Raw genomic sequence first — 13,624 nt, forward strand, 5'->3', positions numbered from 1 at the left:
CGAATTATACAATTTAGGCCAGCGAATTATACAATTGTATATGTATAGCGAATTATAGAGTTTTATATTTGCTATGGAGCGCAATTATACAAACTTTGCTATAGCATACAAATATGAATTTTTTGTTTGCTATATGTAAAAGTTGCCCAAATATTAATTGCTAGTACTCGTAAGAAAGACCTAATCCTTTTTGTTTTTTTATTTTAGATTTCGTTTTGAGAGTGAACGGATAAAAGGCCAGAAGGATCAATGAGTTCAGTTTGTACATATAAATTATTATTAAATTGAGATAAAAATAAATAAATTAATAAATAAATAAAGACACTACATGCCAATTACTTTTAACTTAACAATTTTCACGAAATTTATAAAAAAAAAACATGATAAAGTAAAATGAATCGAAGGGATTAATTTCATTGCACTTTGGAGGATATTCGACACTATTTTGTGAAAATGTTTTTTCATGAATGAACTCAAATTTGCTAGGGAAAATATATTATTTTCCTTCTAATCGTCTTGTTTTTAGAACTTTTAAGATTTCCTTCAAATTTTGATTAGTACATATTATCTTCCATTCATTTTTATTTATCGAAAAAGCAATAAATAGATAATTTTCCTTGGATTAAAGTTTGAATGTGTTATTTTATAAGAGTTAAATTTAGTTAATAGTTCGAAAAAATATAAATAATAATTACAACCAAGAAGAAAGAGTGTCGCCTATGCTCTATAGGCATCGTAAACTTAGCACGAATATTATATTTATGTTTATAGATAGAAAAAATACATCAAGGACGCAGTAACTATAAGAATTCATAAATTCGAAATTCAAAGTACACTGGAGGTGCAAATACAATTGAAATGTTGAAGCTACAAATGTAGAGAAAATCTGTCACTCTGTATATTTCATTGCAAAATTAGACGGTAAGAGTAAACCTCTGTTCCATGGGATAAACAATCATATTCGCTCTCCTCCTTAGATAGTTCCAAATTGGTTCACCACTCATCCTGCTTCTCTCATAATAATAATACGATTCTTCTTCTTCTTTAAATTTTTGCATAATTTTCTCGAAAACCCGAAGTAGCATTTCGCCTCCAGAAAGCAGAAAACAGAGGAAATACAAAACAGGGGAAACAGAGTCCGGGAAGAGAAGAGAGGCAGTGGAAGCTAAAGATAACGAACTAAAGAAAATCATAAGATGGTGTACCAGGTAGGAGAATTTCCTGTAAATATAATGACGTGAAAATTTCAGCTTAATACCGTACATTAAACAGTATAGGAGCAAAGAAATGACAGAAACTCTCATGGTTTTCGGATGAGTCGAAAAAGGATCGGTGTTGTTATTGCCTTGATATTTCAGTTGAAGAAGATTGAGGAGAATAGTGAAGAAGAAGCCAAAAACTGTGAGGGAACTATTTGTGGTGCTCTGTTTCTGGAACATATAGAAAATGGAGGATTGTGTAGCCATGAAAGTAGAATATGTTTCGAACAAAAATAGACCAATGCTTGAATTATTAGCCATTTGAAAAATTATGTATGTGTGTCTGTGTTGGTTTATAGAGATGAAGAAGATAGAAGTAGCAGTTGATTTAATGTGCGTATATATAGACAAATATTAGGTGTCAATATTTTAATTCGATTTATTTTTCTTCGTACCAAAGACATATTAGATCAAACACATATTAAATGTCACATCTTAAGTTATATTTTGCGGGTCAGAAAATTCAAAAAGAACCACGGCCACATCATCCTCACACGCATCCAATTTCAAAGAAATTTCATTAGATATCAAATGACGAATTTTCAGAGTTCGATGCTATAATTAAATTTCGATTCGGTAATTATATATGGAAAAAAATAATATTATGACATTCCAATATTAAGACACGTTAGGTTTTTAAAATGTCAAATATATATATATATATATATATATAGACTTAAGTCATAAACGGTTCCTTAATTGTTCGCATAATTCACTTAGACATCTCAACTAGGACTTATATCAATTGAACACTTAAATTGTTCGAAACATATACCTGGTCGTGTAGTTGTTAGGAAGTACTTTGTTCCCAATGTAGGAGTTCACGGCGTAACATTGGGTGGCTCCACTTTCAAGCCCGAGCATTATTATTGAGAGACTTTAACTCTGAATGGGATCCTATTCAATGCGAATCTAAATTAGTCCGACTCTAATATATACACAGGTGGAAAACAAAAATAAAAGGCTTACTACTATTATTGAGAACCTTTAACTCTGAAGGGGATTCTACACAATACAAATCTAAATTAGTCCGACTCTAATATATACACAGGTGGAAAACAAAAATAAAAGGCTTACTACTATTATTGAGAACCTTTAACTCTGAAGGAGATTCTACACAATACAAATCTAAATTAGTTCGATTCTAATATAGACACCGAAACAAAAAAAAAGTAAAAGACTTACTGCTACTATTAATATGGAGTAGTACTTTTACAAAGTGACTAAATCCTCCTCCTTTTTTTTTTTTCTCTTTTCTTTTTTTAAATTGATGAGAGGATATAAAGGCTAAACGGATCATTAAGTTCAGTTTGTACGGCAAATGCTGTCAACTTAATAATGCATAATCACAAAACTTGAGCTTTTTTTTTAAAATTATTTTTATTTGGGAGGTGGATAGAGAGAGAAAAAAAAAACAGAATTTGGGAAGAAAAGATTCTGTTTATAATTATAAAATTAAAATAAAGTTGTGTCATTGCAAATGTTGAATTTCTTGGTTGGGTTGGGTAGGTTTCTCAATTTGTAGTTAATTTCTCTAATAACTAACCTTGTCATATATTACAATTATTATCACTTCTTTTTTTCAATTATAATCACTTAGTCAAAAGTAGCCATCTTTTAATTTGTGATTCCATGTCGACATTATATTGAACCTTTTTTTTTTTTTAATAATTATTTCTCCAAAACATGTTACTGTTCTTGGTAAAATATTTTTTTATGACTGAACACAAACTTGCTAGGGAAAAGATATGTTTATCCTTCTAATTTTCTCTCTGTTTCAATTTGTATGTTCTATTTTTTTTTTGGGAAAAGGGTATGATATATCCCTCAACTTTGTCATTTGGAGCTGATATACCCCTTGTTATAAAAGTGGCTCATATATGCACTAACCGTTATACAAATGGCTCACATATACCTCTGCCGTTACAAAATGGCTCACATATACCCCTCATTTAACGAAAGTTAAAAAATTAGTTTTAAATTTATATTTATTACTTCTAATTTTTTTTAAAAAATTATTTAGGGGTATATATGATTCTTCTATCAAAGTTCAAGGTATATTTTAATTTTTTTCATACATAAATTATTTTTTGACTTCTTTTATTATAATTATTTGAATTTCTTATTCTTATTTTGTTTTTTTCTTTCATTCCTTAGTTTAAAGGAAAAAAAATTAAACTATTTTTTTGTGTGTATTGAAATTTAATTTCGTATTCGAAGAAAAAATTTGGTCATCTACAATAAGTTTTACAAGAATATTAGTGAAAAATAAATAAATTTGATTATCAAAATAATAATTATAAATTAGTCATTGAAACAAAAAAAAGTCAAAAAATATGTTTGACGAGGATTAAATTTACTCATATGGGATTATATTTTTTTAGAGGAAAAGGGTATATGTGACCCATTTGTTTACAAGTAGGAGTATATATGAGCAACTTTCATAACAACGGGTATATCAGCTCTAAATGACAAAGTTGAGGGGTATATCAGACTCTTTTCCCTTTTCTTTTTAATCCATTTTAAAAGAAGGGATCTCTTAAAGAATGTCTATTTCCATTTTAACAACTTTTCATGTCATGTAAGCTATAAAATTAAAGGATATTTTGATATAGTCGACATATGTTTAGTATAATATTACAAGATTTAAAAATCTTTTTTGCTTTTAATAATTTTATGTCAAGTCAAAAAACTGACAAATAAATTAAAATGAAGTAAAACTTCCAACATCTTAACTGATCTTTGCACTAAACAATATATTCATACTGTAGCAGGCTATTCACTTTTAACAGTTTAACTCTCCATGTTACCACATTAAACTTTTTATAAAGGGCTACCTATTGTTGTCATTCATCTTAACTGATACAGCATTAGAATATCCAGTGAAATTCTAAGGGTAGAGTAAACGGAGGAGTTACCGCTACTTCGTAGAGGTAGAGAGGCTGTTTTCGAAATATCCTTGGCTCAAGTACATCAAATCCTTGTGCTCGATGACCAAATCTTTCACATAAAATGTTACAAATGTTGCAGAACATATGTCTAGACAAAGAGAAAAAACTAAAAGAAAAAATCCCAACTTGACAATAACTTTTGACTTGTGCTCTCTTCTATAGCAATGTGGCCACGTTTTGGGGATCGTTCACTAAAAAGGGTTTCAATCGAGGGTCTGTTAGCTGGGGAAGACCAGCTCTTGCTCCCAATGCCCTACAGCCGATACCTGCCTGCAATTAACCCACAACGCAGAAATTAGCTTCTTTAACAATTTGCATAAGACACAAAGCTAAAGTCTACTAACCACTTGAGAAGCAAATGGCAACATTCTTTCTGGTCGCATATTGGCACAGAGAGCTGCAGATTGCCAGTGGGAAATCCATGAGAAATGAAACATTACAAACCTTCGATCAAGCGCGAAGGGAACAATGACATTAGATTTAAACTCACATGCATATAGACACCAGTAAGACTAGAGAAAAAAGCACTTAACATCCAGAAAGGAGGTGTGAAAGTGGTTTGAGGTTGATAGAATCTCTCGATCCAATTATCACACGTAGAGGGAAAAGGGTGATGCAGGAATATAACACATTTAAAGGAAGAACATTAGGTATAAAGACTGCATATTGTAATTTTGCTTACCATACAGAACTGCTCCAATAAATGCATCACCTGCACCGGTTGTATCGACTAATTCTGATGGCGGGATCTTTTCAGCTGTTCCAAGAAGCAGCTTCCCACTCACTGTCCCGATGCCTTCTGCACGCAATTTTGCAATATCCTAGAAGAATACATGTACTTTAGTTTATTCAGCTTCATAAGAAGTGCCGGGGAGAAAAAAAAATCATAAGCAGCACCAAGAAGTCTCCAATAAAAAGAATTAAGAGGGTGATGAGTAATGGTATGACTGCAAGAGAACATGTGGAGGCAATTCATATTTGTAAAGATGAATATCATGACGTACTAGAAAAAGGGTACTAGCCAGGAAGAACCCTACATGACTCCCACTCCACAGTAGATACTCACTTTACAGTGGTGGACTAGAACAAAATGAATTGTGTGCACGGATTTCTATTAGTTCATGAGCACTGTGGCCATGCATCGGCCGTCTATTGAATCATAAATCTTCTAATTGGTGAATTACCGAAGATATGGATGTTGCACTGGTTGCGTCAGTATCAATACTCTGCTTCATTTTCTTGAACAACTCATCGACATCAATTTCTTCAGACTGGAGATCCTCTGCAAATCAACCCAATAACGATAAATAAATACATACACCTCTTGTTCATCTTTCGAAATGATTTGTTTGCCTACAAGCAGACACTTAACATACATCAGAAGAACCAAAAAAATATGCAAGCATACCAGCTTCAGCCCTTTCTAACATCATGCAGCCATCTTCACCCAATGTTACAATTACAAATTTGATGTTTGGCAACTTTAGAAGTACAGAAACTAGAGCAGCTGGGATTGAAGGGGCCTCTGTCCATACCTGCGAGACAATACATCTTATGTCAAGCTCAAAAGGGCGAAAGATATTGTTGTGTCCCACATCAGCGGGATGAGGAGAAATTGGTCTCTTTATACGGTCGCGGACAATACTCACCTCTTGAGCTAACTTTGGGGGTTAGGCCCAAGGTCCATAACATGGTATCAGAACCAAGCCTATACCAATTCATGGCTTACAGATGTTGGGGCCCACATTAAATTTCCCATGCTCTAGATGTCCAGCCCAGGGTGCTGGGCGTGTGGGGTGATGAGTCCCATATGGTTGGATGACGAGAAATTGGTCTCTTTATATGATCTTGGGGTGATGCTAACCTCTTGGGCTAGGAGGAGAAAAATTAACACTATTTCACCTTTTCAAAAAAGAGTATTGAGAACAATTTTAATCCCCAATTATGTGGGTAAGCAGTGGCAAGGGATAAAAGCTTTAAGTTGTAACACACTGAGGGAGGAAGGGACTTTGTCGTCGAATTAAATTGGAGAGACAACAAATTTCACTCCTGGACTCTATTAGCAACTAAGAATTAGAAGCAGATCACCAGATATCCAAATTGAAATTCCGCAGCAAAGGAACAGTGTCATTGCAATTTGTCAGTGTAGCTAACTTGCCTGTGGAAATCTCGCTGAGCATACGACATAAGTTGCCAAGTTTAGAAGGTCATCTACCCTTTCTCTTTTACTTTCTGCATCAATTACAATAGGTATATTTCTCCGATGTGCCTGCACGGGGAATCCAAAAGGCATACAGTATTTCCCATTTTATTTGAAACATAAGTCTTCGGATAATTTGAACAAAAAACAACAAACAATAATTAAGCTGGATATGTCGGCTCTAGGATGAATACAAGCAACATATTCAAAAGCAGAAAGTAGGATAGAAGTTTTTGCTAGTCATTACTTCCATTTGTCTGACAAAGAAGTTCAAGTAAAATTACCTCTCGAGCCACAACTAAAGCTGATAACAATTCAGTTTCTTGCAATACTCCATCAAAATATACAAATCTCACATCATCCAGAGCTGATGACAAATTCGACTTGGATAAATCCTCAGGTATCATAGGTGGGTATCCTGGGGTGTAAATGCAAGTCCGAGTTTTCCTGGTAGATCAAACAATACTAATCATGACTCACGAGAGCTAATAGCTTCAACAGAACAAATTCAGAAGGGTCGGTCTACCAATTGTATACACCAAGAGATAGTAAATATAGTAAACTATGTTTATACTTCTCTCACGCAAATATGATGGAGAAAAACTTTGTTGGTTTTTGCATAAGCAATTTTTAGTCTTAGAAAGGATAATTAAGACTGAAACCCACTATACAGAAGTATAGGTAATGTACAATATACTGTTACTGATCTAGAAACCAAATATTAAGAAAATCACAGCAGAGCCATTTACAATTGATTCAACAAAACTAGAAAGTTCAAAATCCTGTTTTGAGGTAAAAGTCTGAAATATGCCAAACAATTACCAAAATGCAATTAACATAAATAGAGAGAACTCACGCTTGATTATCAACAATGACGTAAGAGAATGTCGAATGGCCCCCTTCGGATACCTGAACCCAAGATTTAAGGTTGAGGTGAATTAAATGCTTGAGTTAGATCTGATGTTGCTAACACATTTGAAACCAATCAAATTGTGATTGACTTAACAGATGCATGAAACTACATCCATAATTATCCTACACGCAAGAACCTTCAAGTTTGAACATTGCCGAACTCACCACCATGAATGATGTATCGACCCCATCAGCTTCCAGCTCTTCCAGTATTGCTTTCCCTTGAGAATCATCTGCAACCTACAGACAAAAATAGTAACAAAGAAGACTTTCAAAGTGATTATTGCAAAAGGTTTATGTGGGGAAAGATGAAGAAATTAGAAAATAGTTTTATAGAAATAACAGTTACTGGTGACTCCTAACACAATAATCATGAATGATACAGGAAATACCACAACAAGTCAGGTTATCATTAAATATGCTATGCAACTTTCAAAGGAAGTAATATATACAGTTGAATCTTGACCAACAATGTTGAGGGACAAGTTTGTCTTGTACACTTACATCCATTTGCGTTGGAACAAAGACTGTCTTTTCTCCAATCAACTCCAGATTAAAGGAAATGAGAGTTTAAACTGTGTTACAAACCACTCGCTGGGAATCACAGTGGCAGGAGGTAAATTGGTGTTTGTTAATTCCAATAGCAAGGAGGAGGTTCAAGAAGCTCATGAGAACCATGCTAAGATAACAGTTATATGATATGATATTGGAGTTCATTATCACACAGGTTGATTTTTATCTGTATCGGACGAAACAAGCTTTTCAGGGGCAACATAAAGGAATTCTTCTTTGAACCTCTGATAGGAAAAAATTGAGTCTCAATTTCATACTTGAACACAATAACACACCTAGTATGATCTCACTGGTGAGGTCTGGTTATACTTGAATAGTCAGAACAATAAAACAATCGAGAATATAAGTCAGTCAAAATACTCAAAATACTTATACAGCCAAACCTTCGATATAATTCTCGGAGATAGGCCTAAACGAGCTGCACAAGTCAAAGCATTCCCTGCATTGCCACCTCCTTGAACCTAATGACAAAAACACAACTTTCTTTGAAATTTCAACTACAAAAGAAAGTTCAGTATCAATCACACACTACAAAAATCAATCACCTGAAAACTGGTGCTTCGAATCTTATCATCAGGGTTAGGATAAGAATCAACAGCAACAAGGAAATCCACCGCCGCCATTCCACAACCTAACTACTCCCAAAAACAAAGTCAACAGATATAGTAAATCCTATAACAGTTCCTAATTTATTTTTGACATGTCAAGAGAGTAAGGAAGACCCACAACGCTATGATTTTCTGGGATCGCGGCAGTTTGTGGGGTTGACGAAATTGACATTTTAAACCTGAATTTATTCAAATAAAACATATATTATATCTTCCAGTTTACTTTACACAAGGAAAGTTATGATTTTGATTAGATTAAGATAACATACCTGGTGAAGGAAGAGTTACAGGTAAGATTACAACGTGTGGGAACATGAAGTAGCAGAGTTGACGGCGGTGATCGGCCGGAAAGTGACGTAGAGTTACATGACTGCAACCGGAACGCCGCCATTTATGGGAGATGATCAAAGTAAAGCAGTGATTTTGAGATGACAGAGGAAATGAATAGTTGTAGTAGTCAGCTCTCAGTGAGGTAGGAGAAGTAGGCAAATCCTTTTTATTCTTTTCATTTTTTCGCTTAGTGTGTTAATTATTTTAATTTTTTGAAATTATCTCTTACAGTTTGTTTGGATAATTGTTACTTATTATTTCATAATGTATTGTATTGTATTATTTAGTTTAATCGTATTGTACTCATAATGTATTGTATTATATTATTTAGTTTAATCGTATTGTACTGTATTATAATTTATAAATTTTCTAAAATATTCTTAATTATTTTAGGATAAAAGGATTGACTAGATTGAAATAATTAAGTTAAAAAGTAAAATAGTATTTTAAAATATTATGTAAATATATAATTGGAAAAAAAATTAAGTAATACTGTGAACACCAAATTGGTTATTCCATAAAATAGAATTTTCATTGTTACGTAACATAAAATTTAACAATATAATATAATACATTTTAAGTAACAATCCAAATAATACAATATAATATATAATGAATAATAATGATCTAAACATAGAGTTAATCATAAAAAGAATAAATTATCTGCAAATTTGATTTGTAAAGGGTAATTTCTCATTGAATAATATTATATATATTTGTATTTATATTGAGCAATGTTAGAATTAATGGATTGTTTTAAATCAAATATTTGAACAAATTTTATGAACGTATCTTTAAATATTTAACTTTTAGAGATAATTCTTTACCATATAAGAAATAAATATAAACGTTTAAATATATTCTATCATGTTAAATTGTACTTCATTGAATATATACTTATTATAATTACATATTCACAACCAAATATTATATTTGTAATTATGCATAATTATTATTGCATATTTACTAGAGGTGCACCCCTTTTGTTAGTAAGAAATAATAGTTAGCGATAATTAGACTTTTGATGAGTTAATTTTTTTTATTTTTTTATATAAATACGTTTATTGCGAACAAAAAAATCATACTTAACTGTTTTCCTGATATCATATTGTTTCACAGATAATTTAGAAAGGTTGGAAGAACTACAAATAGATTCGAAAATGAAAACCTCAAATCTATTATTAGTTACGGACATAGTCAGACTTTTTAATTTTTTTCTTATTTTCTACCTTGTGTCGATAGCCCTCATTGGAGTAACGTTGATTGTGTGTATGGTGTAATTTAGAGAAAATCAATTTGCGAAGTAGCTTTCTAAACAGATCCTTATAATTTTGTATAACTCAACTCCGACCCCTTATTTTTAAGAAAAAGACCAAATCGTCGGGTAAAATTATTTAGAACTTGATGGATTTAGCGTCACTGTCCTCTATCTCTGATCCAAGAATTCAGAGAGTTGAATTGAATCCATGGAAACTGAAACCTTCATTAGACCCAACAACAAATCAAAGAAGAAACAAAGATCTCCACTTTTAACTTTCCTTTTTCTCTTCACTTTGATTCTCCTTTTCTTCTACTTCAAAAACTTCATTTCCCCTTCTCTTCTTCCCCTTTCAAAAAAATCAATACCCATTATACCCCGTCCCCAACAATGCAACCCCGAAAATCGCCTGCAGGAGAAGTTCATGTGGTATGCGCCTCACAGTGGGTTCAGCAACCAATTGGCTGAGTTCAAGAATGCGATTTTGATGGCTAAGATTCTTAATCGGACCCTAATTGTACCACCCGTGTTGGATCACCATGCTGTTGCGCTTGGTAGTTGTCCTAAATTTAGGGTTTTGGAACCTAATGAATTGAGATACTTGGTTTGGAATCATAGTATTCAGCTCTTGCGTGATTGCAGGTAATTTTGAAATTTTTATCAGTTCATAACAACCCCTTTAGCTTTAGCTCACTGAACAGAAAGAATCAGTTTTTATGCGTTCTCTGTGTTTGTTAATATGTCTGACTGAATTATGTAGAGATATTTAGAGTCAAATTTGTTGCTAATGTTCTTTTCTCCATGGCTTCTTCACTACTGTATTCCCTTTCCATACCTGCTTTGAAATGCTCTACTTGAGAGATTTACTACTGTATTCCCTTTTATGTACATGCTTTGAAATTGCTTTACTTGAATCGAGGCTCTGTCGGAAACAGTCTCTCTACCTTTCACAAGGTAGAGGTAAAGTATGCGTGGACACCACCCTCCCCGGATCCCACTTATTGTTGTTATAATATTTGGAGTTGAGTTTATCACCTTTTATGAGGAATTTGCATGTTTCATGTCTGGTGCTTAATACTAGTATTCAAACTGTAGGTTAAATATTTTGTTACGCTTACATGCGATCCTGTTTGTGATGGGTTTTTTTCCGTTAGAGACTTGTATTTCAGTATACTGATTAGGAAGAGATTTAGAAACTTCTACTTTTAGATTAGAGCAACTCCTATTTTTATTTTAAAAGATAGATATTTCAATTGGAATGACAATGGTTGCAAAGAGATTCATAGAAAGACTCTAGTTTGGGATTTTGATTGCTTGATTGAACGTGCTTAAAGCCAGCATATAACCTTTGTGCATTGACACAGTGCCAAAGCTTCATCAAAAACTTTGTCTACATTGTGAAACCCTATCTTGCTTGTTTTTATCTTTCTGCTGCTGATTTATCTTTGATTTTATAAGTTATAATTATTAACTTTTGAATTTCATTCTGCATTTTGATTTTTGACTGAATAAAGATGGAATTACTTTTTGGATGGAGTATTTAGAAGTTCCTAATAATCTGCCTACTTTGTGTTTTGTAGGTATGTATCCATGGCTGATATAGTTGACCTTTCACCACTTGCTTCCTATTCAACTGTGAGATTTATAGATTTTCGTGCTTTTGTGTCCTCCTGGTGTGGTGTAAACTTGGAAGTTATTTGCTCTAAGGACCAAAATATACCATCTTCATTATCCGAGAGCCTTCGACAATGTGGTTCTCTATTGTCTGGTTATTATGGTAGTTTCAGTGGTTGTTTGTGTGCTTTAAAAGAAGATTGTAGAACAACAGTTTGGACATATAAAAAAGACGATGATGATGGAGCTTTAGACTCGTTTCAACCTGATGACCAACTTAGGAAGAAAAAGAAGATATCATTTATTAGGAGAAGGAAAGATGTGTATAAAGCTCTTGGCCCTGGTTCTGCCGCAGAATCAGCCACTGTTTTGGCATTTGGAAGCCTTTTTACTGCTCCTTATAAGGGATCTGAATCCCATATTGACATTCATGAAGCTCCTAATGATCCCATCGTACAGACCTTAATAAAAAAGATAGAGTTCCTTCCCTTTGTGCCTGAAATAATAAATGCCGGCAAGAAGTTTGCTCTTCAAACTATCAAGGGTCCCTTTCTTTGTGCACAGCTCAGGCTACTAGATGGACAATTCAAGAACCACCATAAAGCTACTTTTCTTGGTCTGAAGCAGAAACTAGAATCTTTGAGGCAAACAGGACAGAAACAGATCCATGTATTTGTGATGACTGATCTCCCCATGGTTAATTGGACAGGGAGTTACTTGGGGAACTTAGCAGAAGATTCAGATGCCTTCAACCTGTTTGTTATTAGAGAAGAAGATGACTTGGTTCAAGAAACTGCTAAAGAAGTCATGGCTTCGGGGCATGGGCTAAAACTTGGTTCAGTTTCACAGAATTCGGCAGGGATTAGCAAGCATCACCATCCTCAATCATTAACTGATGTTCTCTTATACATAGAGGAAGTAGTCTGCAGCTGTGCTTCTCTTGGTTTTGTGGGCACTTCTGGGTCAACAATTGCTGAGAGCATAGAGTTAATGAGGAAACATGACATTTGTTCTGGCTAAATTGCTTTGGCTCCTAGCTAACTAGTGTTACTTACCCAGCTTTGTGTTCACCCATTTGGCAGCTATAATCCATGTATCATCTGAAAATTCTCTCTTTTCACAAGCGTGAACTTACAAATTAACAATGTCTTGATCGAATTCAAAGATGGACTAGGATGTCCTATTTGAAGGATACAAGTGATCCATACTGCTGGAAGATGGACTAATGGATGAAGATTCTGCTGCATATATCAATGGATTAGAAGCACTGATAGATGGATCTGTCTGGTGCAGAGTTTTCTATTCTTCAAATGCATACTGCTAACTAGATTCTACCCTTATAAAGGGAGGAGGTAAGTCCAGATTTGGATCCAATATCAACAACCTTCACGTTGGGAAGGCTATTCGTTGATTTGTGGCATTTAATAACCGATAGCTTAGCACCCTGTAGAACAATTGAACTGTACAAAAAGTTTATGTACTCTGTTGGAGGTGCTCCTTCTCTTTCTTGATTACACTTGCTCAGAGCTTAGTACACCAAAAAGAAATTGAAAGGTTCTGCTCTATGTTGATTCTTAACCGCCGTTTGTCTCCTCTTCACTATAGTTTTCTTGCTCAGACTTCTTTGCTTCTGGAATAAAGGGTTGTACTTAATTGTGTTACTATTATTATAAAATTGAATCACGTTAATTCGTTCTGTCCTATATTAGATGGACACTTTTTATTTTACATAGTAATTGAAAAATTATTAACAAATCGATCAACTTTACTATTTGATAAAATTTGTTTTACTTCAAAAACATATTAATGATAGGAATACAATAGAAAATAATTTATTTATTTTATCCTAATTTAACAAATAATTAAATAATATAAAATAAATAATTTTAGTAAGATGTCTAGAGACGGAATATATACTT

The 13,624-nt window shown here is 33.5% G+C and overlaps 2 protein-coding genes across 3 annotated transcripts; one reads left to right on the forward strand and one right to left on the reverse strand.

The window, feature by feature from the left end:
* Positions 1-4,156: 4,156 nt before the first annotated feature.
* On the reverse strand, positions 4,157-8,988 carry LOC107026991 (ketohexokinase-like). Of its 2 annotated transcripts, none has more exons than XM_015228143.2 (13): positions 8,773-8,988; positions 8,622-8,682; positions 8,441-8,530; positions 8,279-8,356; positions 7,488-7,562; positions 7,267-7,319; positions 6,695-6,857; positions 6,369-6,479; positions 5,619-5,745; positions 5,395-5,492; positions 4,893-5,031; positions 4,555-4,607; positions 4,157-4,480 (listed from the first exon to the last, which is right to left on the reverse strand). In XM_015228143.2, the coding sequence occupies exons 1-13, from the start codon at positions 8,892-8,894 to the stop codon at positions 4,367-4,369; spliced, it is 1,284 nt and encodes a 427-aa protein (XP_015083629.1). In that variant the 5' UTR covers positions 8,895-8,988; the 3' UTR covers positions 4,157-4,366. The 2 variants fall into 2 exon arrangements, with proteins under 2 accessions (XP_015083629.1, XP_027774597.1); XM_027918796.1 differs by having other exon boundaries at positions 8,441-8,526; positions 8,773-8,846.
* A 1,227-nt stretch (positions 8,989-10,215) lies between these two features.
* LOC107027045 (O-fucosyltransferase 30) lies at positions 10,216-13,394 on the forward strand. The gene is made up of 2 exons (XM_015228206.2): positions 10,216-10,733; positions 11,672-13,394. The coding sequence occupies exons 1-2, from the start codon at positions 10,300-10,302 to the stop codon at positions 12,723-12,725; spliced, it is 1,488 nt and encodes a 495-aa protein (XP_015083692.1). The 5' UTR covers positions 10,216-10,299; the 3' UTR covers positions 12,726-13,394.
* Positions 13,395-13,624: the final 230 nt, after the last annotated feature.

This window comes from Solanum pennellii, chromosome 8 (assembly GCF_001406875.1).
Source record: "Solanum pennellii chromosome 8, SPENNV200".
Lineage (NCBI taxonomy): Eukaryota > Viridiplantae > Streptophyta > Magnoliopsida > Solanales > Solanaceae > Solanum > Solanum pennellii.

Excerpts from the sequence above, each read along its gene's own strand:
- LOC107026991 (XM_015228143.2), bottom strand. The coding sequence starts at position 8,894 with ATGGCGGCGTTCCGGTTGCAGTCATGTAACTCTACGTCACTTTCCGGC. Across the intron at positions 5,493-5,618 it reads GTTAGAAAGGGCTGAAGCTG|AGGATCTCCAGTCTGAAGAA; the intron begins GTATGCTTGCAT and ends GTTGATTTGCAG. Across the intron at positions 4,608-4,892 it reads TATTGGAGCAGTTCTGTATG|CTCTCTGTGCCAATATGCGA; the intron begins GTAAGCAAAATT and ends GGCAATCTGCAG.
- LOC107027045 (XM_015228206.2), top strand. The coding sequence starts at position 10,300 with ATGGAAACTGAAACCTTCATTAGACCCAACAACAAATCAAAGAAGAAA. Across the intron at positions 10,734-11,671 it reads CAGCTCTTGCGTGATTGCAG|GTATGTATCCATGGCTGATA; the intron begins GTAATTTTGAAA and ends TGTGTTTTGTAG.